The following is a 23,567-nucleotide window of genomic DNA, read 5'->3' as shown; positions in this document are numbered from 1 at the left end:
CAGATGTTTTCAATCTTATTTTAGTTGCGAGAGGCTCAGTACCGTAGGCTTATACTTTTGACTCCATGTTAAAGCCATGAAACTTTTCTTCATCCTCCAAATGCTTGTGACCATCCCTATGCTCCCTCGGGACATTGGGTAAGTTAAATATAGTACTAAGGTATTAGTATAGTACTTAGTGTAAAGGTAATGTAAAATTTAGTATTTTTCATGTATTTTCAAAGACATACCTAAGCACATCAAGTTGGAAATAGATAATTTTTTGCACATTTAGTTATTATATTTTATCTCTAGCACCTCTACACTTGGTGTACATTTGATTTATTTTATGTAGACCTATCGTAATATAAGACCGCATCATCAGACCAGTTCTCCTGTATGGATCAGAAAATTGGATTTTAAGTAAAACAACAGAAAAGAAAGTTATATGTAGTATTTGAAAAATATTGAGAAAAGTGCACAGGCTGACTTTTGAAGATGGACGATGAAAATTAAAGCATAATTGGGAACTGAGAGAATTATTTAAAGATCCGGATATTGTCACTGAAGGATGTGAAGGGCAGGACATATAAGAAAAGAAGACAACTCTTTACCAAATAAAGTACTGGAGAACAACCCAGAAGGAAGAAGACTCCTTGGTAGACCGAAACTGAGATGGTTGGATAAAGTAGAAATTACATAAGAAAACTGGGAAGAAGGGAGGAGGACGCAAGATGCAGAGATGTATGGAGGCAGTGTGTTGGGGAGGCCAAGTACCATTTAGATTTAGGGTACCAGTCGCCACAGCAGTAAGTAAGAAAGCTAGACCTATCAAAATTATTTACATACAATACTTCAGCAATCATGATAGCTAATTTCAATCAAGAATTGATAATTTATGTCCCAAACTACTGTTTGAGCGTTATTTATTTTCCTATGCTCAAATCACCAGTTGTAATTTCTTTAATAAACACTTATGACTGTAGCATCAAAATCTTGCCACATCATTGAGAAAAAAAGTTATGGCATAAAACATAACGAGTCCTGGAGATTAGACATTTTTGTTGTAAGTTTGTAATTGTTTTATGAGTAAGCTCAGCTAGGCTCCAAGGACTCTTAATGACCCTCACTTGCTGCGAAAGAAAGTATTTTTGTGTCACTAATTTTTACTATCTTTGTTGAGAATTTGGTACTTTGGTACTATACGGAGGCCACTCTTACAGCGTGCTGTGGCGGCTATGTTAGGTTGGGCTATCATAAATAGAAAGTATGACTCATCTGGTATCATTCGATTCATAACAAAAAGAGGAAAGTCTTACAAACATATTTATGATAACCAAACCTAACATAACCGCCGCAGCATGCTGTAAAATATGTGGCCTCCATATAGTTTAGATTTTTTGAAAAAAAAAACCAATGTATATGGGTATAAAATGTTACAATGCTCTTCCAACAAAATTAAAGGACTACACAAGGACTACAAAATTTAAAAAATAATCTAAAAATGTACTTTTTAACCAATCCCCTGTACTCAAAGAATGAATATTTCCTCCTACATAATATATTAGAATAAGAACGTTTTCAATAGTGATTATATCTTGTACTTTTTTGGGATTAAGCATTATGATTTTGATCCAATGTAATGACGCAATTCGTGCACATGTTTGCTAAGTATGAATAAAGTTGATTTGATTTTATTTCATTTCATAGTACCGCTAATTTTGATATTAAGTTGTATCAAATTATTATTTCTATCATGATCACATGAGATGTTAGGCAATAATTGAAAATAAACCCTAAGTGGATGGTTATGAATTTTCAAAACGGAATACCTATATTGTTCAACTAGCGTTCATAAGAAAATTAAATTCCAGGACCACATAAATGGTTTGTGGCCTTTTATTGTGTATCCAACCCCTGGACTCTAATTTTCTGTGGTAAACCATCTGAACTATATTCCTAAAAAACTCTAAATTCTTATTAAAATAAACAAATTTAAAATGTAGGTAAGCACTAATGGTTTTGTTTCAGATTTGGTTACAATTTTTGGAGAGTCAACAAACTGATCGCGCAGTGGTCGTCCAAAGGGTGGACGATCCACCAAATCTTTGATGATGTTGTCAAAGCTCACCCTAACAAACTTGCCATTCGTCTAGAAGATCAGGCTTGGACATTTAAAGAGGTCTATGTTATTTTATTTTGTGTCATAGAAATTACAATATGATATTTCTATGCCATAGCCAACACAACTTGTACCGTTAATTCTGGCTGGACAAACAATATGATTTTATCATTATTGTCATTTACATTATTTTTTGTTTTGTAAGCCAGTGAATGATGTAGACCCCAGTCTAATTCCTATAATTTTTCACCTAGTTAATTATTTATTTCACGGTTGTATAATTTTCCATAAACCGTTTCATATTTTTGTAAATGTTTGTTCAGTTTCTTCATAATTGTTCAGTGTTTGATTTCTAACAGCATTGTGGATTAATTTGATCATATAATAATACTAAACTTTATGTCAACACCGTGAGCCGTGACTAATTCCACCGGCGAATGTCACGACTCATGATCAATGGTCAAAGTGTTTTTTGTATAGTAGGCTAGTTTAGTGTGTCGTTTTGTTACTTCCCACGACCCCGAACAAGGCTGTGGGTTTTGTTCTTATTACTCCCCACGCCCTGTTCGCCCCTCCTTAGCCAACCTGGACACCCAGGACTCCTCCCGGGTAGCAAGTCAGGAAATAAGTTCCTACTTGTTTGTGTGGATGCCTTCTCCAAGTTTTGTTGGCTTTTTCCCTTAAGGAATGCCACTGCACAGCTCACCGTGCAGGTACTTCGAACACACCTCTTCCAACATTTTGGAATACCCGCCACCATTGTTTACGACAACGGAACACAGTTTGTTTCCCATCTGTTCAAAAGAATGTGCTTTGGGCACGGAATCCGCCATGTGACTACTTCCCCTTACTATCCACAGCCTTCTCATGCTGAAAGGTTCAATCGCAATCTTCGCTCCGCTCTCATAGCTTTCCATGCTGACAAGCAGACCACCTGGGATCAGGAACTCCCCTGGCTTCAGTTTGCTTTCAATACTGCTCACCATGAGAGTCACAAGGCGGTCCCTTTCGAGCTGTTTCTAGGCTATTCGCCTAACAACCCGTTAGCGAATGTGTGGGGAATTGGCGACCTTCTGCCGCCTCCTGGTGCGGCTGATGTCAAGGCGACTTGGCAAGCGGCCAGGAGAAACTTGATCAGAGCTTGGGAATTGGTCCGGAGGAAGCACAATCGTGGTAGAATAGACAACCCTTTCCAGGTGGGGGATTTGGTGTTTTGTAAAGCTCATCCGGCCAGTTCGGCTGTGGACAAGAGAGCTGCCAAGTTGTGTCATCGGTGGTCAGGTCCCCACCGCATCCTGAGGTTTTTGACGCCTGTCACGGCGGAGCTAGGAGATCCGCGGACTGGAAAAGTGTTCCGGAGGGCGCACATTTCTCATCTCAAGCCCTTCCGCGGAACTCTTCCGTAGGCAATTTTCTTTTCTCTTGTGTCTGGGTGGGAAGTGCACTGGGCCAGAGAACCTGATCACTTCTCCTGTCCCCTGTGTTCTGCGAGGGTATTTCCCTCACAAAATTTTCCAGCTCTGGCCAGAGCAAACCCTGGGGGTGAGTTTTCCCCTCAGTTTGGAAGTCCCTTGGCTTTCCCCACCACAGACACCTGAGTTGTCTTTCAGGTCAATTTCTTTTCAGGAAGTGGGGGAGAGGCTCGTTTGTTTGTCCCTTTTAGAGAGGAGTGTCCTCTTTTGGGGAGGGAGGTTGAGCCGTGACTAATTCCACCGGCGAATGTCACGACTCATGATCAATGGTCAAAGTGTTTTGCGCATGCGTGAATACCCTGGCATGTCAGACGCAACCTTGATGGAACTCATGCTCCATACTGTCTGAAACCGTTGGGGGACAGATTGCTTGATTGCTTGCGCAGAGGCGTCAGCTTTGATGTTTTTCATAAAGAGGTTTTGGAGCTTTTCATGCCCCGTCGGGTCATGGAAAAGCTGAAAGTTGAAAGAGTTTTTCGTCCTGACATTGTGCTCCAGTTCACTGATCCCCAAACGCAAGACCCTTTCCACCGTGCGAATGCCCCCCACGTACTGGCTGAGAGACTCGGCTGGCTGCTGAGGACGAAGAACTCTTTCAACTTTCAGCTTTTCCATGACCCGACGGGGCATGAAAAGCTCCAAAACCTCTTTATGAAAAACATCAAAGCTGACGCCCCACGTACTGTGTTTCGCACAGATTCATGTGAGTTTATGAAGGGAAAACATATAATTATTTCAAGCAATTTTGAAGAGAAAATACAAATCTTAAGCCTATGCTACTTGTGTTTTACTGGGGTTTTTAACATTCTCTAAATGTGTGTTTAACATTGACACATGAGCACCAGTATGGTAACAAACAAGAAATATTTCAACTCTTTGTACATAAGTGGGTATTTAAATAGACTTCATAATTTTCAGGACGAATCGGGATGAAATCACAGTAGAGCTCCAATCATCCGGATTTCCTATTATCTAGATCACCTCTAGGAGAAATCAAAATAAAATTTGTATTATTCTATTAAATAATATAATGTGGAATTGATGAATTTGGTTGGTAGGCGATAATTCTCCTGTCTTCAACCATTTTCAAAACTGTATTCAGATTTTTCACTATCCGAAGGGGTTCCAAATTGATTTAAATAACTGAAGTTTTCAATAGAACTTGAGAAAATAACTATAACATTAATTGAAGAATTTATTTATACTCTGCAACTAGCTGTAGTAAATTCTGCAGGATTATAGGCTATTTTTTACCTTTCAAAATAGGAGATTGTGAATAAATGCTGACCTTGGCTCGCTGATGTCAACTACTAAATGTGAAAATTGGGTAAATGTTACAGCTTCAAGATTATTCATATAAAATCGCCAATTATTTCAAAAACAATGGCTTTCAAGAGAAGAACAAGGTGGCTTTGTTGATGGAGAACCGTCTTGAGTACATCGGTGTCTGGCTGGGTCTCAGTCGCATCGGCATCGTCACAGCTCTGGTTAACATTACGGTAACTTGAACATAATGTGTACAAACCTTTACCATTATTCAATATTAATATTTTGGCTCAATTACCATGAATAATTGCCTTGACTATCATTTACCATCAAATTCTAAACAAGTTATTTTAAATATATATTTTTAAATACCGTTGGATTTACCTACAAATTACAAAAGAAGATCCAACTTAACTTAGTAAGATTAAAATGTTAATACATTAAGGGAGCATTTATTACACACACACACAACTAACTTGCCTAAGAAAAGAGTTCCATGCAATTAAAAGCACAGAAAGTTCACAATACGATTAATTTGATATCTCTCTCCTACAGCTTATTTAGAAGGAAGTGAAGCAGGGTCATAGGCGTCAATGAATATGGGCAAGGGAGCCCCCCTATTGAGATCCTACGTTAACCACATTTTTACAGTTTTAAAAATTAATGCAAAAAACAATAAATTTACAATATATAAAGCAAATTGAGCATCAACATTTGTAAAATCAACCATTTTGTACTTTTTAAATATTTTCCAGGAGAGGGCCCCTAAACCCCCTTTTTACTGGGGGTTATTCCTTGCCCCCCAGATCCCCCATATGGAACCATCAGTTACTTTAGTACAGGGTTGTTAATTTTGTTAAGGATGGATGAAGAATGGAGTGTGATGCCTTGTGTAGCTTTGTTATCAGCTGTTTATTATACTGCTGTTTGTTCCACAGGCAAAAGGAACCATTTTGATCCACGCAGTCAGCAAAGCTACTCAAGGCCCTTGTGATGCGATCATTGTGAGCGCCAAAGAAGATCTATTTAAAGGTATTGGGTTACACTAGAATATTGCATTGTAAATGTCAACATTTAGCCGTATATCTTCCTAATCTCTACTAAACTGCCAGAGAATGCCCAGATGGACTGGTTGTTACGAGCGTGGAACCACTAACCTGAAGGCTTAGTCCAGGTTCTAGCATTTCTGGCCAACAATCAATGATAATGTGATAGTGTGGCCTGTTAAGAACAACGTTTATGAAATACTAACCGTGGACAGTTAAACATGGAATTCGACAGGTGGTTGAATTCTTTGAGAGTTTCATTGCTGAGGAATTTTGTTACTTCAAGTGTCCACTAAAAAGTTGTTTTTAAGAGTCGGCAGGAGTCAATAATTGTGCATTGTTGTTGATCGTCAGATGCCAGGCTAAACAGTGGTTGTCCTAGCACCGATCAACAAAAACATGCGTTCACGTTGAAGCATGACAATCATGCACTGTAAGCTTCATTACCGAGCAGAAAAGGTTATGTGATTCTTAAATCTATTTTCCGTGTGAATTGCTTTTCTGACTTTTAAAACTTTTGTTTTAAAGGTTGAAAAAAATCACAGTTTAATATATTTATGTACTTTTACACAATAATAACAATTAAAATTAAAAAGTAGATAGCAAATCACATACGCGGTTTCAATAGCTTTAAAACGAGATATTTTGCAACTTTTATCTTAATTATCAATGCCATAATGTGCTTCAACCATTAACATTGCCGTTATGGGTAGGAAATCCAAGATGGCCGGCGGTCATGCCGACTCTTAAGAGTCAGCATTTTTGTGTTTCTGAGGAGAATATGTATGTCAATAGGTATGAGTATGAGAATACTCATACTCAACAATTAGCAATGAGAATATGTGTGTCAATACCTTGATTAAATTGTTATCCTCAGGGTTCTTATTAGGTTCTCAACAAAACATAGTCAATGGTTTCATATACTGATTTGTTGATAATAAACCAACCATTCTTATGTTTGTAGCGTTTGAGGATGCATATGATGCAGAGGATCAGGTAAACAAGATGCCAGTGGACTGGAAGATTTACGTGCTGGGAGGTAAAATGCCTTCCACAAGACTGACTAAAACTATAATACACCTCGATCCGGAGCTGACGAATAAAGATCTCGTGAAACCCATAGATGAGAGTATCTCCAAGAAACTCAACATTAACTCCAACATGGTCTACGTTTACACCTCTGGCACTGAGGGCTTCCCTAAAGCAGCTGTTTTTGACTTTGAAAGGTAAACCGAGTGTCATTTGGGAGTTGTGTAACCAAAAACTGTTATTTTCACTCAAAACTTGGAACTCAAAAATGTTGACAAAAACAATACTTTCTCCATATCTATAAGTATACTAGCTGTAACACGCGGGATTTGCCCCGTTTAACTTCTTAATTTTCAAGATGATCTCGTTTGCATGGCTCAATCACGTCCTGGTTGAAGTTTGTTCGCTACGCTCACTCACCTTTAGGTTGGAGCTCGTTCGCTGCGCTCACTTGCCTTCAGGTTAGCTCGTTCGCTACGTTAACTCGCCTCCAGGTTGAAGTTCGTTCGCTACGCTCACTCACCTTTTGGTTGCAAATTAGCTGTTGTCATAAATGTAAAAGAAATAATAGTGCTGCACCCTGTTGGTAATCCTTGTAACTTTAATGCTATTGAACATCATAGTACAGAACCAACTTGTTTAATTGAAACAGCTGTTAAGATTCAATAATTCCATTTCTCATAAGGTTAACATGGGAAACTCCAGAGCCACTGGGGCGGAGCCCGAAATATATACAAACATATATATATACTTATAGAAAAGAGGATGTTTGTATATATATTTGGCAGTGATAAACTCAGACACCACTGAACCGATTGCCACGAAACTTGGTACATACGTGTAGAATTTCATGGAATAGGTTTATACAACATCAATTTTGTGATCCGTCCAATCGGCTCCGCCCCAGTGGCTCTGGAGTTTCCCATGTTAACCTTATGAGAAATGGAATTTATGAATCTTAACCGCTTTTTCAATTAAACAAGTTGGTTCTGTTCTATGATGTTCAATAGCATTAAAGTTACAAGGATTACCAACAGGGTGCAGCAATATTATTTCTTTTACATTTATGACAACAGCTAATTTGCAATCAACCTGGAGGCGAGTTAGCGTAGTGAACGAGCTAACCTGAAGGCAAGTGAGCGTAGCAAACGAGCTAACCTGAAGGCAAGTGAGCGCAGCGAACGAGCTCCAACGTAAAGGTGAGTGAGCGTAGCGAACGAGCTCCAACCTAAAGGTGAGTGAGCGTAGCGAACAAACTTCAACCAGGACGTGATTGAGCCATGCGAACGAGATCATCTTGAAAATTAAGAAGTTAAACCGGGCAAAGCCCGCGGGTTACAGCTAGTACTATATATAGGGGGAGTAAGTAAAATGCAAAAAGGAATAAAATGATAGTTAACACACTTCTTTTAACAATAGTAACCAAATATTTCAATGGCTCAAGCTGGTGAATGCATCCAAAACTCAAAGTTTAAATATTCCCTTAAAATTACACAAACTCATCTTTACAAACCGGAAATTTAATCCCTTTAATTATTGCAAAATCTTTTTGTTCTAAGACGCTAGGCACGAGCCTAGGATTGTTTTTCACTTTACTTCAGGCTAGACCTAGGGGCTGCGGCATTATCACTTAGATCAAATCCATTGGTGATTTGGCAGGATTTGAACCCGGAACCTCAGGGACCGAAGTCCTGCGCTCTAACCACTAGGCCAGCTTGCTCTCCATTATTTAATATGGAGTACTATATTTTATAAATGTTCTTCTTAAATTCCTGAAAATATCATAAGCTTGTATTACATCTTTTTTGACGTTACGGTTTTCAACATGCAATAATACATTTAAAAGAAATTGATATCCTCTCAGTGCATTCAGTTTACATTCTGATCGCTCTAATTTCAGGTATTTAAATATATCCATTAATGTTGTTCCAGCCACATAATCCATTTAACTTATTTCTGTTTTAACTATTGAGTTTGTAGTGGTTAGTACTTGTGATAGGCATTTTTATTCATGATGAGGATTTCGAAATGTGTATGAATATTTTATCTACCCCTGCGTCCACATCAAATATCCAGTGTAACAAACAAAATCTTCACTTACAATTAGGAATTTTAAAAAATGTTACTTTTTTGTTTACCGACCATACACACGACATAAAAACAGCACATATTGTTTATGGTAATTGAAAGAACACATTAAAATGCATTCAAAAAGAGTTACAAATAGCCTTTAAGTCTATAAGTTGGTATGTCACAAGTTTATTAGTCTTAACCTGTTAAGCCGGGTTTTCCTGGACGCGGAAGAGGAGCGCGGAGGGTGGAGAGCGGAGAGCAGAGAGCGGAGAGCAGAGAGCGGAAAACGATTTACATGGCGTTCCGCTCTGCTTCTTCTAGGAAAACAGTAACATTAAAATTTGGAGATTTTGGAAAAAAAGACTATGTGGTTATAATGGGGGGACCTAATGACAAACTTGATTCTGATCATGAACATCTCATTAACTCATTGAGCAAGGTGTTAAACTCAACAACACATACAAATGTGATTATTGCTGGCATTCCATACAAGTACAATGCACCATCTATCAACAATAAAATAACCTATTTAAACATGGAAATAGTACAGCTAGTAGAGAAACACGTGCATGCCCATTATTTACCTCTGGATAACCTGTGCCGCAGTCTTTATACCAGACATGGTCTCCATTTCAACAAGTTTGGGAAGAGAAAAATTGCATCTATGAAACAAGAAATCATACTACCAAAACCACCTGGGAATAATAGCGAACGTCTATTTTTTAAAGAAAATAGTGTGGAGATTGAAGATGCTGACATGAGTCGTGTAATTGAACAGTATAAGGCAGATCCTACAGTGGCCTTTGCACATTCCATCTCTGCTGATCTTGGTAGCAAAAAGCATATGAGTGCGGGAGTTGCTGTTGCTTTTAGAATAGCCTTTGGAAGGCCTGAACAAAAGGACTACGTTGACGACAGCTTGACATGTCAATCTTCACAGACTGGAGCAACAGTGTATAGCTTAGTCACGAAGCAAAACTGACAAAGCTTTTAAGCAGCTCACAGACCATTTTAAATCAAGAGATCTGAAGACCTTAATATGACCCCCTATTGGATGTTTTCGTTATTTAATTGAACCTCAAAAGCTAGTCCTTAACCTCGCTAAATTTCAGAACAGCGCTGGTGTACAATAAAACTTATAGCATGTCAAGAGATCTTTAAAAGGCCAGGACAAATAAGGCATGAGCTGTCCCACCCAGCTTTCCTCAGAGTGCTGAAAAAAGAAGTTGGCAATTTCAACAAACCAGCCACGTACCAACGTATATGCAGCACAACGGAGTCTCAGCATCTAGTTTCTGAGAGATTGGTGGACATCTCACAGCCTACTGTACCGGACGTAACTAGCATGACAGCCTTCCCTCCTCTCGGACCAATGCCTCCCCAACTGCACACCACCACCACCACTACTGCCACCTCCACCACTATCACCACCGCCATCACTGCTGCCGTCTCCGCCACTATCACCACCATCACCTCCACCAATAACAACACCGGAAGTGAAGTGTGTTCAGAGCAGAGTAAAAGTGTTAGTGTTGGTGCTACTGCAGATCATAATATTACTTGTAATACACAAATGATGGAAGTTGCTAGTCCTAATTCTAAAAGGTTTTTATAGATAGCCAACCTATCTATAAAAGAAATCACTGATTTCATAAATCATGTGTCGGAGGGTTTGGATGGGTCGCAGAGTACAGCGGCTGTCTTCTGAGACCTTTCCAAGGCCTTTGATTCTGTAATTATGATATTCTGTTGACAAAACTTAGATACTACAAATTTTCTGCTAAGTCATTGTCTTGGATACAATCTTACTTAAGCAATAGGTATCAAAGAACAATTATAAAGAAAAATGGTAAAACATTTTCCTCAATATGGGGTAAAATTAAATATGGTGTCCCACAGGGGTCAATTCTAGGACCTTTATTATTTTTGATATTTGTAAATGATTTGCCCAAAAACGTTTCTTCTAACCTCATTCAATATGCTGATGACACTACAGCAATAGTTAAGGCTAACAATTCTAATAATTTGAAAGTAGCTAGATTGTTCACTTCTAGAGCTATCCGACTGGTTTAATGTGAATGGATTGAAACTTAATAGTTCAAAAACACAAATTTTAAAATTTCGGCCCGCTCAAAATAAAAATATTTATACATTTGATTTGATTTTTAATGGTGATATTTTATCCTTTGTAAAAAGTACAAAATTTCTTGGCTTACATATTGATGAAAACTTGTCATGGAAACCACACATTGATATGCTTACAAAAAAATTAAACACTGCTTGTCAAAAATGCTAAATACTATTTATGTGTCAAATTTATGTGTTGCGAAATATAATAGATACCAAAACTAAAATTATGGTATATTATGCCATGTTTTTCTCTCATTTGCAATATGGTATTGAGCTGTGGGGTTCCACTTCCCACGCAATTAAAATATTTTAAATCCAAAAACGTTTTTTAAAAATTCTATCTTTTAAATCTAAAAGAACATCATGTAAGCCACTATTTAAAAAATATGAAGTCTTGACAATGCCTTCACTGTTTATTTTCAAAACTCTAGTAAATTTAAAAAGTAATTTTCACAAATATGTAAGTAAGCAGTTTGTTCATCACTACCCCACTCGTTTCAAAGATAACCTGCAGTATCCAAGGCATCGGCTTTGTCTGTGTGAAAAGTCACCCTACTATATGAGTTTGAGGCTGAGGCTTTACAATAGTCTACCAAATAGATTCAAAAATATTAGCTGCATAACTAAATTCAAAAATGACCTTAAACTGTATTTAATAGAAAAAACCTTCTATTCTGTATCTGAATTTCTGGATGACAATAATATTGGTGCAAACTTTGGGCAATAACTCAGTTTATAGTTAATTTTACTTTAATACTATTTTAATTTATGGAATATTTTCTTTGTTTTATATTATGCATATTTGACAATGTTACCTGTTCCTTTAGCTGTGCTAGAAACTTGGAATGTATTCTTGTGTATGTGATAATAAAGTAATATTTATTTTATTTATTTATTTAAATTACCTAAGACAATAGGAGTCCGCTCTCCGTGTTCCTCTCTCCACCCTCCGCTTCCGCACTTAGGAAAACCCGGCTTTAAACTTGGCTGTGTTATTAAAAAAAGTAATAATGATAAGTTTTTTTAATGTTTAACTATGTTAATGTTCTATTTTATATTGAACTAGCTGTAACCCGCGGGCTTTGCCCCGTTTAACTTCTTAATTTTCAAGATGATCTCGTTCGCATGGCTCAATCACGTCCTGGTTGAAGTTCGTTCGCTACGCTCACTCACCTTTAGGTTGGAGCTCGTTCGCTACGCTCACTCACCTTTAGGTTGGAGCTCGTTCGCTGCACTCACTTGCCTTCAGGTTAGCTCGTTCGCTACGCTCACTTGCCTTCAAGTTAGCTCGTTCACTACGCTAACTCGCCTCCAGGTTGAAGTTCGTTCGCTATGCTCACTCACCTTTTGGTTGCAAATTAGCTGTTGTCATAAATGTAAAAGAAATAATAGTGCTGCACCCTGTTGGTAATCCTTGTAACTTTAATGCTATTGAACATCATAGAACAGAACCAACTTGTTTAATTGAAACAGCTGTTAAGATTCATTAATTCCATTTCTCATAAGGTTAACATGGGAAAATCCAGAGCCACTGGGGCGGAGCCGATTGGACGGATCACGAAATTGATGGTGTATTAACCTATTCCATGAAATTCTACACGTATGTACCAAGTTTTGTGGCAATCGGTTCAGCGGTGTCTGAGTTTATCACTGCCAAATATATATATACTAGCTGGCCCGACAGACGTCATCCTGTCCTATTGTGGTTTTATGTCACATGATCGTTCATTTTCAAGATGAGCTCGTTCGCATGGCTCAATCGCGTCCTGGTTGAAGTTCGTTCGCTAAGCTCACTCACCTTTATGTTGGAGCTCGTTCGCTGCGCTCACTTGCCTTCAGGTTAGCTCGTTCGCTACGCTAACTCGCCTCCAGGTTGAAGTTTGTTCGCTACGCTCACTCACCTTTTGGTTGCAAATTAGCTGTTCTCATAAATTAAAAATAAATATAGTGCTGCACCCTGTTGGTAAACCTATTAACTTTTTAACTTTTTAATTATTTTTTTTTTTTTATTGAACATCACAGAATCAAATTGTTTAGTTGCACCAGCTGTTAAGATTCTTTAATTCCATTTAAAATATGAGTAGGCCCTACTCATAAGGTTAACATGGGAAACTCCAGAGCCACTGGGGCGGAGCCCTATTGACGGATCTCCACCAAACTTCACACAAACCATCCTTGAATAATGCTTAATAATGCCTGAAAGTTTCATTACAATTTGTCGAGCGGTTTTGGAGTCCATAAAGGACAAACATACAAATATACAAACATACAAACATACATTGGATTTTATATATATATAGATATATATATACAAACATCCTCTTTTATACTTATAGATTACAGCGTTATGAAGAGGATTTTGTTTGAATTTTCCTATATTTTGCTGGGTAGCTAAGTGTTTATAGCGCTCACCCGAAAAAAGGTCATCAGTTCAACCCTGAGAAAAGTCAGTTTCTTTTAAGGTTCAAAACTGTGCCCAGCTGTCCTTGGTCATTCGGCTTTCAAAAAGTAATTCTGGATAAAACAGCTGATCTTTGTCAGTAACAAAGCCATTACAAATTATTCCATTCTACATTCATCTTGTATTCTTGTTCTAAAATACTTCTAAAAAAGCAACACGTGTTTGTTGCTACATCAAAAATAACCGAATGATTAACTGGTCAGTAATAAATGTTTTTTGTAAATGGTAAAACAATATGATACAGATTCATACGTATGGCTACCGGAACCCACTACTTCCTTGGAATCAAGTCCAAAGATGTTTTGTACAACCCAATGCAGCTGTTCCACGCGTCTGGAGGTCTGATCGGAACAGGTCAGATGTTGCTGTACGGCCTCACGATGATAATCAAGGAAAAGTTCAGCGCAAGAGGTTATTTTCCGGACTGCAAAAAATATGGAGCAACGGTAAGTTAAGTTATTTGTTGTAAGATGTTGCAAGCTTTTACTTTATAGCTAATTTTACTGTTTGAGTTACTTTACGATTAAGTTCTGAAGTGTAAAAACTACAAAAGTAGTTATTCAAATTTTCTAATGTGAATACAGAATACTGTATAAACTAGGTTATTTGTAAATTTTATTTCACATAATTGTGTTATGAATAACCAAAAGTGGTTTTCCAAAAAATAATCAACATTTTAGCGAATAATCCATTTTAAATATATGGTTTATGGCCCTAATGCAATGAGTGAGGGTAAAGAGAGCGGAAATGAGTCAGGAAGTTTAAAAAGGCCATGAAAATGTCCATTTCAGAAGACGGGCTTTGCTTTGAAATCAACCGGGGAGGTTGTTGCTTGAATTATTGGTGATAGAGATATCCATGTTTTATCCCCAGTAAAGGTTTGACTTAATATTACATCCCCTTCTTCCTTGTAACTAATCAAATCTAAAACACTCGCTAACCTTATTCCTTTGGGGTTTTCTGTGAGTCTGGGTATCCACTCAAAACACAATTTCTTCTGAAATTGTCATTTTTAAACTTCCCTGACCCGTTTCCACACTTTGTCCTCAGTCTGTTTTGGGTGGAGGTGTTGTTGTGTTGGGTTGTGGTAGGGGAGTTGTTAAAGACACCTTAGCTTCAGTTTCAAACCTAAAGAAAGTTCAAAGCCTCTGTTTTTTTATAATTGCACCTGCAACCTACTAAACACTGGGCGAGCAGCCAAGCACTATATCCAATAAGCTACCCAACTAACATTATCGTAAGTTTTTCTTTAGTTAAAAAAAATGCGAACACAATTTAAGAAGAGTGTTTAAGTCGTCATTAAAAAAACTTGTTCTTGTCCAAGACTTTATCTTGAAACAAGAAGCTATCCTGATTTTCCATTTGAACTATATCGAGATAGGATATAGCATAGTAGATTTTGTTACCCCTATAGTGGAGTTACTAACAGCGACTGTGTGTTAGGTGGGGCAATACATTGGCGAGATTTGCTCCTTTGTGTGGGCCACAGATAAATCACCTGCAGACAGAGACCACAACATTCGGTTGATGTTTGGCAACGGGATGCGAAGAAAAATTTGGAAAGGCTTCCAAGACCGATTCAACGTCAGACAAATCGGGGAGTTCTACGGCTCAACAGAAGGAAATGCCAACTTAGGTTAGTGTTCAAAACATAATGTTTTATGGAAAGAAACGTTTTGATCAAAACTTCAACATTGGATAATGTGGAATGTGTGAGGGCAGATTTGAAAAGTATTTTACCTACGACCGTTTTTAAAGTAGTTGTTTCAGTTTAGTTCTTAGAATTGAACAGTTTCACATAACAGCATTGTTTACCTTCATAACAGCATAGTTTTACTCATAACAACACGGATAACAGATCGATGATGTTCAAGGATTGAGAGAGAAGAAGTAAAATTTATTTGATTCGAACTTCAATTAATCAGCTTTTCAGGCCAATTTAATTGTTGAGTGGTGCAATTAGTGTTTGGTACAATGTTTCGTTGCATCACTCTGTCAGTGGCAATGAGAGGTTATAAACTAAATCATAACCTCTCTTAGAAGGTATGACTTATGACTATGAGTAGTGATTTTTAGTATTTAAAACACTGTCGTTGGTAAAGTAGTGTACGCAACTCGCGTAGATAGTGTTAACGACACTCGTAGGAGCTTTTGAGAATCGTATCTTAAATTTTCTACTCGTCTCACACGTCGTGTAAACACTATCTTTACGCAATTGTTGTACAAACTACTATAACAGCATTGGTGTGCTTTCAAAAGTGTAACTATTCAGAATAGAAAGAAAAACTTGATTCACAAGCTAAAAAGTTACAGAATAACTTTCCTTAACTTAAATCAGAAAACCACTTTTACCTTTCTACAATTTTTCTAGTAGGATACATGAGAATAAACTCCATTTAGGGAGACCGTTAACACCAAAAGAATAACAGGTCTGAATTGTTGACAGTAAACATCAACAACAAGGTCGGGGCTGTGGGCTTTTTGCCTTGGTATGCCACGTCTCTCTACCCGATTGAGCTCATAGAGTATGACACCGACACTTCTGAACCTAAACGTGGGACAGATGGCCTCTGTATTAGAGCAAGTAAGTAGCCTTTATCTCACATAATCATATATAGAATAGAACACAGACTTATAAAACTGCATTTCTATTCTGGTCCAAAATTTAATGTCACATGCATGAAGAATAACTGTTAATATTTTGTTACTGTTGATAACAAAACATTATAGTGTGTCTCCAAAGTCGCAACAGCCTGTTATTCTTTATCAATAGAGATACAATTATAACATTCAGGGTATGTTTATATGATTAAAAAAGAAAGTTTTAGGTGTATGTAAATTTGCACCCCCCCCCCCTAATTAATTTCGAGATACCTGATATATAGTTCTTTTATAACAAAGCTGCACAAGCTTGTGTTTATGTGTCCCCAGTGTATCCACACGACCAAAACAAAAATCCCCCTTTTCAGTTTAAAAAATCCCGTCTCAACCCGCTTTATAGTCATAATTTATTACACTAATAAATTATGATTGAATTAGGTGGATGATTGTGGATTTTTAATCCCATGTAAAGAGGTCCACATTCAAATTTTGTGTGTGATGTTTCAATGTTTGGGATATTGAACATTTTTATTTTATTCCTACACTTTATGTTTGGTTATTACACAAAACCACTTCGATGCATTGTTTCAGCGAGACAGGGGTTGTTGGTTGGTAAAAGCAAAACAGGATTTTCCAAAATCAAAGGCTATGCAAGTGAAGAAGAGACGAAAAAAAAATTGATTCCGGATGTTTTTGAAAAGGGCGACTTGTATTTCAACTCAGGCAAGTAATGATGTAGAAAATGAGCGAGGGTTGAAAAGACACTTTTTGCAAGTGTGATGAACTATATTTTGCGCCTTATTGCATCTTTAATCAACAAACTAAGCTAAAAAAGTCAAATATACTTCTCATGTAAAGAACCTCTCAAAACAACTTTCAGCTTGTTTTCAATTCTGGTAATGTAAATAAGAAGCTGTTTCGTAAATGATAAATCATTTTGTCTATTATGATTCCGTTAGTGTACATTATACCATCGATATGTTGAACTATTGACAAGAATGCAACAATAAGCTGTAACCTTACTTAATAAATCAATCGATAAATAATTTTGATCCATGTGATTTGCTACAGTCAACTCAACATTTTTCCACTGTTCTCAACAGTAGATTTGACTCCCTAGAGATAAAAAAATTCTACTTTAGACCCACAACGCATGAAGAAATAACTGCTTTTGCTGCAGTATGACAAAGAATCAAATGATAACACGTTTCTTTTGTTTACCAGGTGACGTTCTTGAAAGAGATGTTTTTGGTTATTACTACTTTGTGGATCGTTTGGGAGATACTTTCAGGTACTTAATTTTAATTTGGTAAATCAACGCACTAGAGTACAGTAAATCATTCTAGTTCATAAACATATGTATTAAATGCAGTTGATGCCATCATATAAAACTTAAATTAATCATATCATAATGTGAACATTTGACTAAACAAACATAAAAACATTCATAAATATATCAGCTGTAAATGTAAATTAACAATGGGGCCTTCCTTAAAGTTTTGTAATCTGCATCTCTGGTATACAAGTTTGAGCATCATTGATTAAATTAAATTGTAAGAACTGTATAAAACTTGATCTAATCATTTCATAATCATTCAACTAGACACATAGCAAAATGTGAATTTTATAAGCAGAATGTAAATTTCATATAAACATTATAGATGAATAACCCAAGGAATTGTGACAATATATCATAAGAATGTCAAATATTTGAATAAACAATTAATTTATGTTTACCTAATTTATATATGTTTAGGTTGGTTTTGTTGGATGTTGTGGGTTCACAACTGAAGAAGTGATTATTCGAACGGTAATAAACGGACATGTCTGGAAGCCAGCTTTTTGCAATACCAGTAAAATATTAGTTGATTTTTTACCGCCCAAGATCAGTGCATGGGCAAATAACCTTACCTGTTCTGTTTGTACCATCACTGAAAACAACCAATACATGTATAGTGTGGACCATGAGAGCACAAAAAAATTAAAGTAGATCATTTATTTATCACGTACGCTACTGAGCGTCGCATATATGCGACACCGCGGTCATTGCCACAGACCGAGGTATACATTTGAATCTTACACATAGACCGGCTGTCACTTGGATAACAGTACACACGGACCACGGGCGAAAACCTGTAAAACAGTGATAATTTACATCTTAATACGCTAAATCAAGTTTGTAAATAATTTATTCTTGTTTTTCTTTTTTTTTTATAACCTTTTGTAATGTCGCATATTTGCGACGCCCGGTCTACAGTGAAGACAGTAATGAAAACTATCATAGTTTTCTTGAAATTGACCAAACGTTGCACATATGCGACAGTTCATTTTTGTTGTGTTTTGAGATGAAAATAAGTAAAAATAAACGGTATCAGCATTCTGACACATACTTTCTCCCATAAGTTTGTCAACAACGTGTTTTGAGATGAAAGTAAGTAAAAAAAAAACAGATTATTCAAGAACAGTTTATAACTGAACAAATATAAAAGCTACATAGGATAATGCAGCATACATACTTCATACATACCGTACATTTAGTCATGCAGAAAAGTAAAGACTAGTTTTTCCAACTATCATATGACGTCACCAATTATCATATCCACAGACCAAGCGAAACAGTGTTGCGCCAGACATCTCTGTAGACCACTGCAGGGAATTCAGTGCCTTCAAATAGACCGTTACAAAGATATAAGCATTTTAATAACATTAGAAACCTGACGCAAATATGCGACGGCAGTCTATTTTAATGTGACTAGCCGTCGCATATATGCGACGGCAGTCTATGGGTGGAAAGTGGCCGTCGCATATGTGCGTCGCTGGTCCATGTGAATAAAAAATTTTGTACTATTGTAGTAGCAAACGTGTTAAGAACATAATTTTCATAATTTTAACACAGTCTAAAAGCTTATACTAACAAAAACTATATTGTGTGTAATTATAATTTTAGATGGAAAGGTGAAAACATTGCTGCATCCCAAGTAGAAGATGTAATAATCAAAGGAATGGGCTATCAGGGTAGCCACGTAGTTTCTGTTTATGGAGTAGAGGTTAGTATAGCTAAAAAATTATCAAAAAGGGACAGAGACAAAAATTATCTTGAAAACAGAGACATTACACCCCTATTAGACACAGGGCCGTGCTCAGACCGGTTTTTCCAGACATTTTTCTGGGGCCCGGGCCCCAAAAGGACCCAGGTGGGCCCCGCAAAACATATACTTCAAGGGGGCCCAGCCTAATATCTTTACTTGAGGCCTGCCAAAGCTGGATAAGGCCCTGAATAGACATATCTAATTTTACTTTATAGGTGGGCCTGATCACGTGGGTTCTGGTCTGAACCTAGTCTGTTCTGTTCTGAATTTTGTTACATCGGTAAAGGTCATTGACGATTGACTGCATGTGAACGTGCATGCTTCCAGGACAGGAGTATTCTGCACACTACTCAGACCAGCTGAATCCCTACAATTAGACATATTCCAAAGACAATTTACCTTCGACTATTTATAGATAGATCAAGGCATTGTATTCCTATTTCCTATGTGTTAGTTGTAGCCAGATTTCAAATAAAAATTGATGTTGTTAAATTGAGCCTCCGACAGAATGTACTGATGTCACTTATTGATTTATCGAACACACATAACCAATAGTAGACTCGTTAGTAGCTCATGCAATTACGTTCTTTTTTAATGACAAAAATTGGATACCTGATGTACCATACGCCCACGATTACTGTGACGCGCTGTGGGGCCAAGAGTTAGTTGCACACATCCACAATATAACAATGATAAGGCTTGTTATATTGTGTTTACTTTTGAAAGTTAACACGTTCGCTGCAAAAATCCTATTGGCAGGGCGGTTGGAAATGTGACGCAGCCTTGGCGCACCAGTGAATCAGTGAACACAATAGGCATTAAAATATTTTAGTCTTAACAGCGGCAAAAAAGCTGCGGTAATGGTTCCGTGTTACCCCGAGAGTGGACGTAGTTCACTGAAAAACTCACAGATAGCAGCACTGCCCGGATCCGTAGCCAGTGTCTTTGTAATGTGTCTTGAAGAGAGGAAATACCTAAAAACGGGATTTACGGGAAATTTTACTACCAACCTAAACCCAACATACACCAAATTAAAGTATAGGACCAGCACAACATGCTGACATAGTTTAGTTGATCCCCGATGAATGCGAACGTCACTTTAGACCAACTTGTATAACACTGCACAGTGACTTAGACCAGATTTGTACGAGCGCTGTGCCAGTACGGAATGACTCCGATCGGAGTCGTTCGTAGCGAACGTGTTAATAAAAGTAATCTCATAGTCAAGTAAAAACATAAATAAACCGCCGACTACATATAATAGGCCTAAGTTTAACTTTTATTTATAATTTCCATGTTCGTTTTTAAAAGTAAAATGGGTTTAATTACAACATCTTATATTTTACGAAGATGAAATAAAAATTAAACTAAATGTGAAGATGAAGTGGTTGGTTACACAGCTAGGTTTTGTTCTTGTATCTGGCAAAAGCCCACTTGAATCATCCGTTACTGTCGTTACTGGTTCTCTGATGATTTAAAACCATCGTAATTGCTTACAGGTCACATAACTCGTCCATTGAGAAGGTAGGTACCTCCTCAGAGTCCTATAATCGGACAGTTCGTCCTGGAGGTATGGTATTTAATTCATAAACATTTTTTATTGGGCCTAAATGGAAGAAAATTAAATATGTTTTGGGACGATGTTGTAAATTAAACAGGTTTGCTACGACTGGGTGAAAAACATTGTACTGCCAACTACAAATACCTTTGTTAATACAAAAAGTAAAATATGAATTTAACTGATTGCAGGTAAAAGATCAGGAAGGCAGAGCAGGAATGGCATGTTTTGAAATGAATGTAGCACACTTTAAAATGCCTCAGTTTGAGGAGTTGGTTGATAAAAAGTTGGGTGGTCCATGGATTCCTGTTTTTATTAGATTCACAGACAAATTTCCCCTGACCGGTGAGTCAATTAGCCAACTAAGAAGAATAGCAGTAAAACTTTAGGTGAAACATTCTATTTACACGAGGTTGATATAGGCTCAAAAAAGTAAGTTCCGTTTCCATTTTTTTCTGCCGCAACGCTGCGATCGCCTTGCACATACGCAGAAATAGCTATGAGTGAAGTTGGACACTATGATGCCATTTTTAGTTTGCTGCTCTCTGTACAAACTTTGTAGCACTAATCTATGTTTGAGGATGACGTTTTAAATGCAGCTATAAAACAGTTTTCAAAGTTTTTGACTTGTGGAAAATAAATTTCTCATTGCATTTTTGTGTAGTCTCGAATAAGTTGATTTAATTTACATTGATTTCATAAAGTGATTACTAATACCTCCTCTAAGAGTGGATCCACCCTTATTTATAAAATTTCTGAGTTGTAAACCGTGAAAAACTGTTAAAAACATCAAAATAATTTAAACTAAAAGCTTTTGCTAAAACTGGTACTGTACACTCTCTGGTGTAAAAAGGCTAACCTCGACACGACTTGAAATCTGTCTTCAGAATATTATACATGAGGATAGTAAAGGTATAAGAGATGTTAGCTTTGTAATAAATGAATGTTAAGTAACAATTTCAAGTTAAAGATTTTTTTAAGACGGAGATAGTGGCAAATCCCGTTAATTTTTTGGCCTGTTTGACATGGTGCAATGGTTCAGCTTATGATATAACAACTTTAATTTTTTAGTGCTTATGATATAACTATATTTAGTGATGCAGCATAGGTAGACAAAATTTTCACAAGAAACCTGGCTATAAACCAAATTACTGTTGATGTTAACAAAACAGATTTATTTTGTTCCAGTCACGCAAAAGATACAGAAATCTGTTCTAAAAAATGAAGGATTCAACCCAGGAGACATGAAAGACCCAGAGGGTAAACCCATACATGACCAGATGTACTACTACAACTCAAAGACTAAGAAATACGAGCCGCTTACCCAAGAAGCACACGATGACATCCTCAAGAAGAAAATTAAGATATAGAAGAGAAATATGAGTCAGAATTTATACAATGTTATAAATTAAATGGTTGTTACAACCTATTCCAAAAAAAAATTCATCATTATTAATTTTTTAATCACCCAGAAAAAAATTCATTAAATTAATTTATAAGAAAAGCGTAGTTTTAAAAATATCATTACTTGGTGTTTGGAAGTCCCAATTTTTTTAAAAGTCGACGGTACATAAGATATGTATTTGATGTTGACGGTACATAATAAAGCTCTGTATTCAATGTCAACGTTGCATAACAAATCTCTGTATTCGATGTTGACGGTGCATAATAAAGCATTATTGAGTTTAATGGATTGCACACAACACCTGTTTAGCTACTTTTTACATTAGTAGGGGAGGAGCATACACTTTTTTTGCTTTTATTTCGTTGAAAATAGGCATATCGTGTTGCAATACATATATTTTAACAGCAATGACAAGACATAACATACAAAATTACAGAAAACACACGATTTCCAAAAGTAGAAAAAACTATGAGTTAGTTTACTAAAAATGCTAAAGCTCAAAAATGTAATAAAGATACAGCATATAAACGCATGCTTGCTCTTTACATATACAGGGACAAAGCTATGCGGCGTCGTTCCATTATCCTAAGTAGCTTTTATTTTTTTATGTTGCAGAAAGCGTGTTTTTTTTTACTATAGAGATAGTATATGAAAAGGTAAACTCAAACCAAAATGCATAAATTTTCATTTGAATACTCTTTCAAATGACACTTCAATCATGTTTCTACTGTTTATAGTTACAAAGTCTTAGCAATTCTTATAAAAGCCTGCAAATTTTGTAAAAAGAGGGTGGAGGTAGGCTGGGTGGTTAACAAGTGGTAAAAAAATTGTTACATTGTTTCAATTAGAGTTGATATCCTACTAATATTATAAATGAGAAAGTTTGGATGTATGTATGGATGTTTGTGACAAGTGAATGCAAAAAATGCTGGTCGGATTGGGCTGAAATTTGGGATGATGATAGCTCACATTCCCGATTAACATTAGGCATATTGTTATCTCAAATCTCCTTTCAGGCTTCACCCCAGTGGCTCTGGAGTTTCTCATGTCAACGTTATGAGTTACGTTATGTTATATTTAAAGGAATTAAAGAATTTTGTCAGCCGTTTCAACTACACAAGTTGGTTCAATGATATTGAATAGCATTAAAAAGTTATAAGGCTTACCAACAGGGTGCAGCACTATATTTTTTTTTGAATTCATGACCACAACTAATTTGAACCAACTACTAGCAACAAAAAGTTGTGGTGCAATGAGAACTTGACTTAGTTATTTCTATGGTATTTTACATGAAAAATAATTACCTATGTAATTTTCTTTTAAATTAACAAACAGG

The 23,567-nt window shown here is 36.7% G+C and overlaps 1 protein-coding gene across 1 annotated transcript; it reads left to right on the top strand.

Moving 5' to 3' along the window:
* Positions 1 to 25: 25 nt before the first annotated feature.
* LOC129005401 (long-chain fatty acid transport protein 4-like) lies at positions 26 to 22,255 on the top strand. Its single transcript, XM_054434279.1, has 13 exons — positions 26 to 138; positions 2,011 to 2,161; positions 4,914 to 5,072; positions 5,778 to 5,871; positions 6,850 to 7,111; positions 13,823 to 14,024; positions 15,022 to 15,214; positions 16,025 to 16,162; positions 16,771 to 16,902; positions 17,404 to 17,470; positions 19,127 to 19,226; positions 21,018 to 21,171; positions 22,015 to 22,255. The coding sequence occupies exons 1-13, from the start codon at positions 77 to 79 to the stop codon at positions 22,194 to 22,196; spliced, it is 1,896 nt and encodes a 631-aa protein (XP_054290254.1). The 5' UTR covers positions 26 to 76; the 3' UTR covers positions 22,197 to 22,255.
* Positions 22,256 to 23,567: the final 1,312 nt, after the last annotated feature.

This window comes from Macrosteles quadrilineatus, unplaced genomic scaffold, assembly GCF_028750875.1.
Source record: "Macrosteles quadrilineatus isolate MER2022 unplaced genomic scaffold, UCM_ALF_1.0 Scaffold_21__1_contigs__length_2333173, whole genome shotgun sequence".
NCBI classification, from domain to species: Eukaryota; Metazoa; Arthropoda; class Insecta; order Hemiptera; family Cicadellidae; genus Macrosteles; species Macrosteles quadrilineatus.
This window is presented reverse-complemented; position numbering and strand designations above follow the sequence as displayed.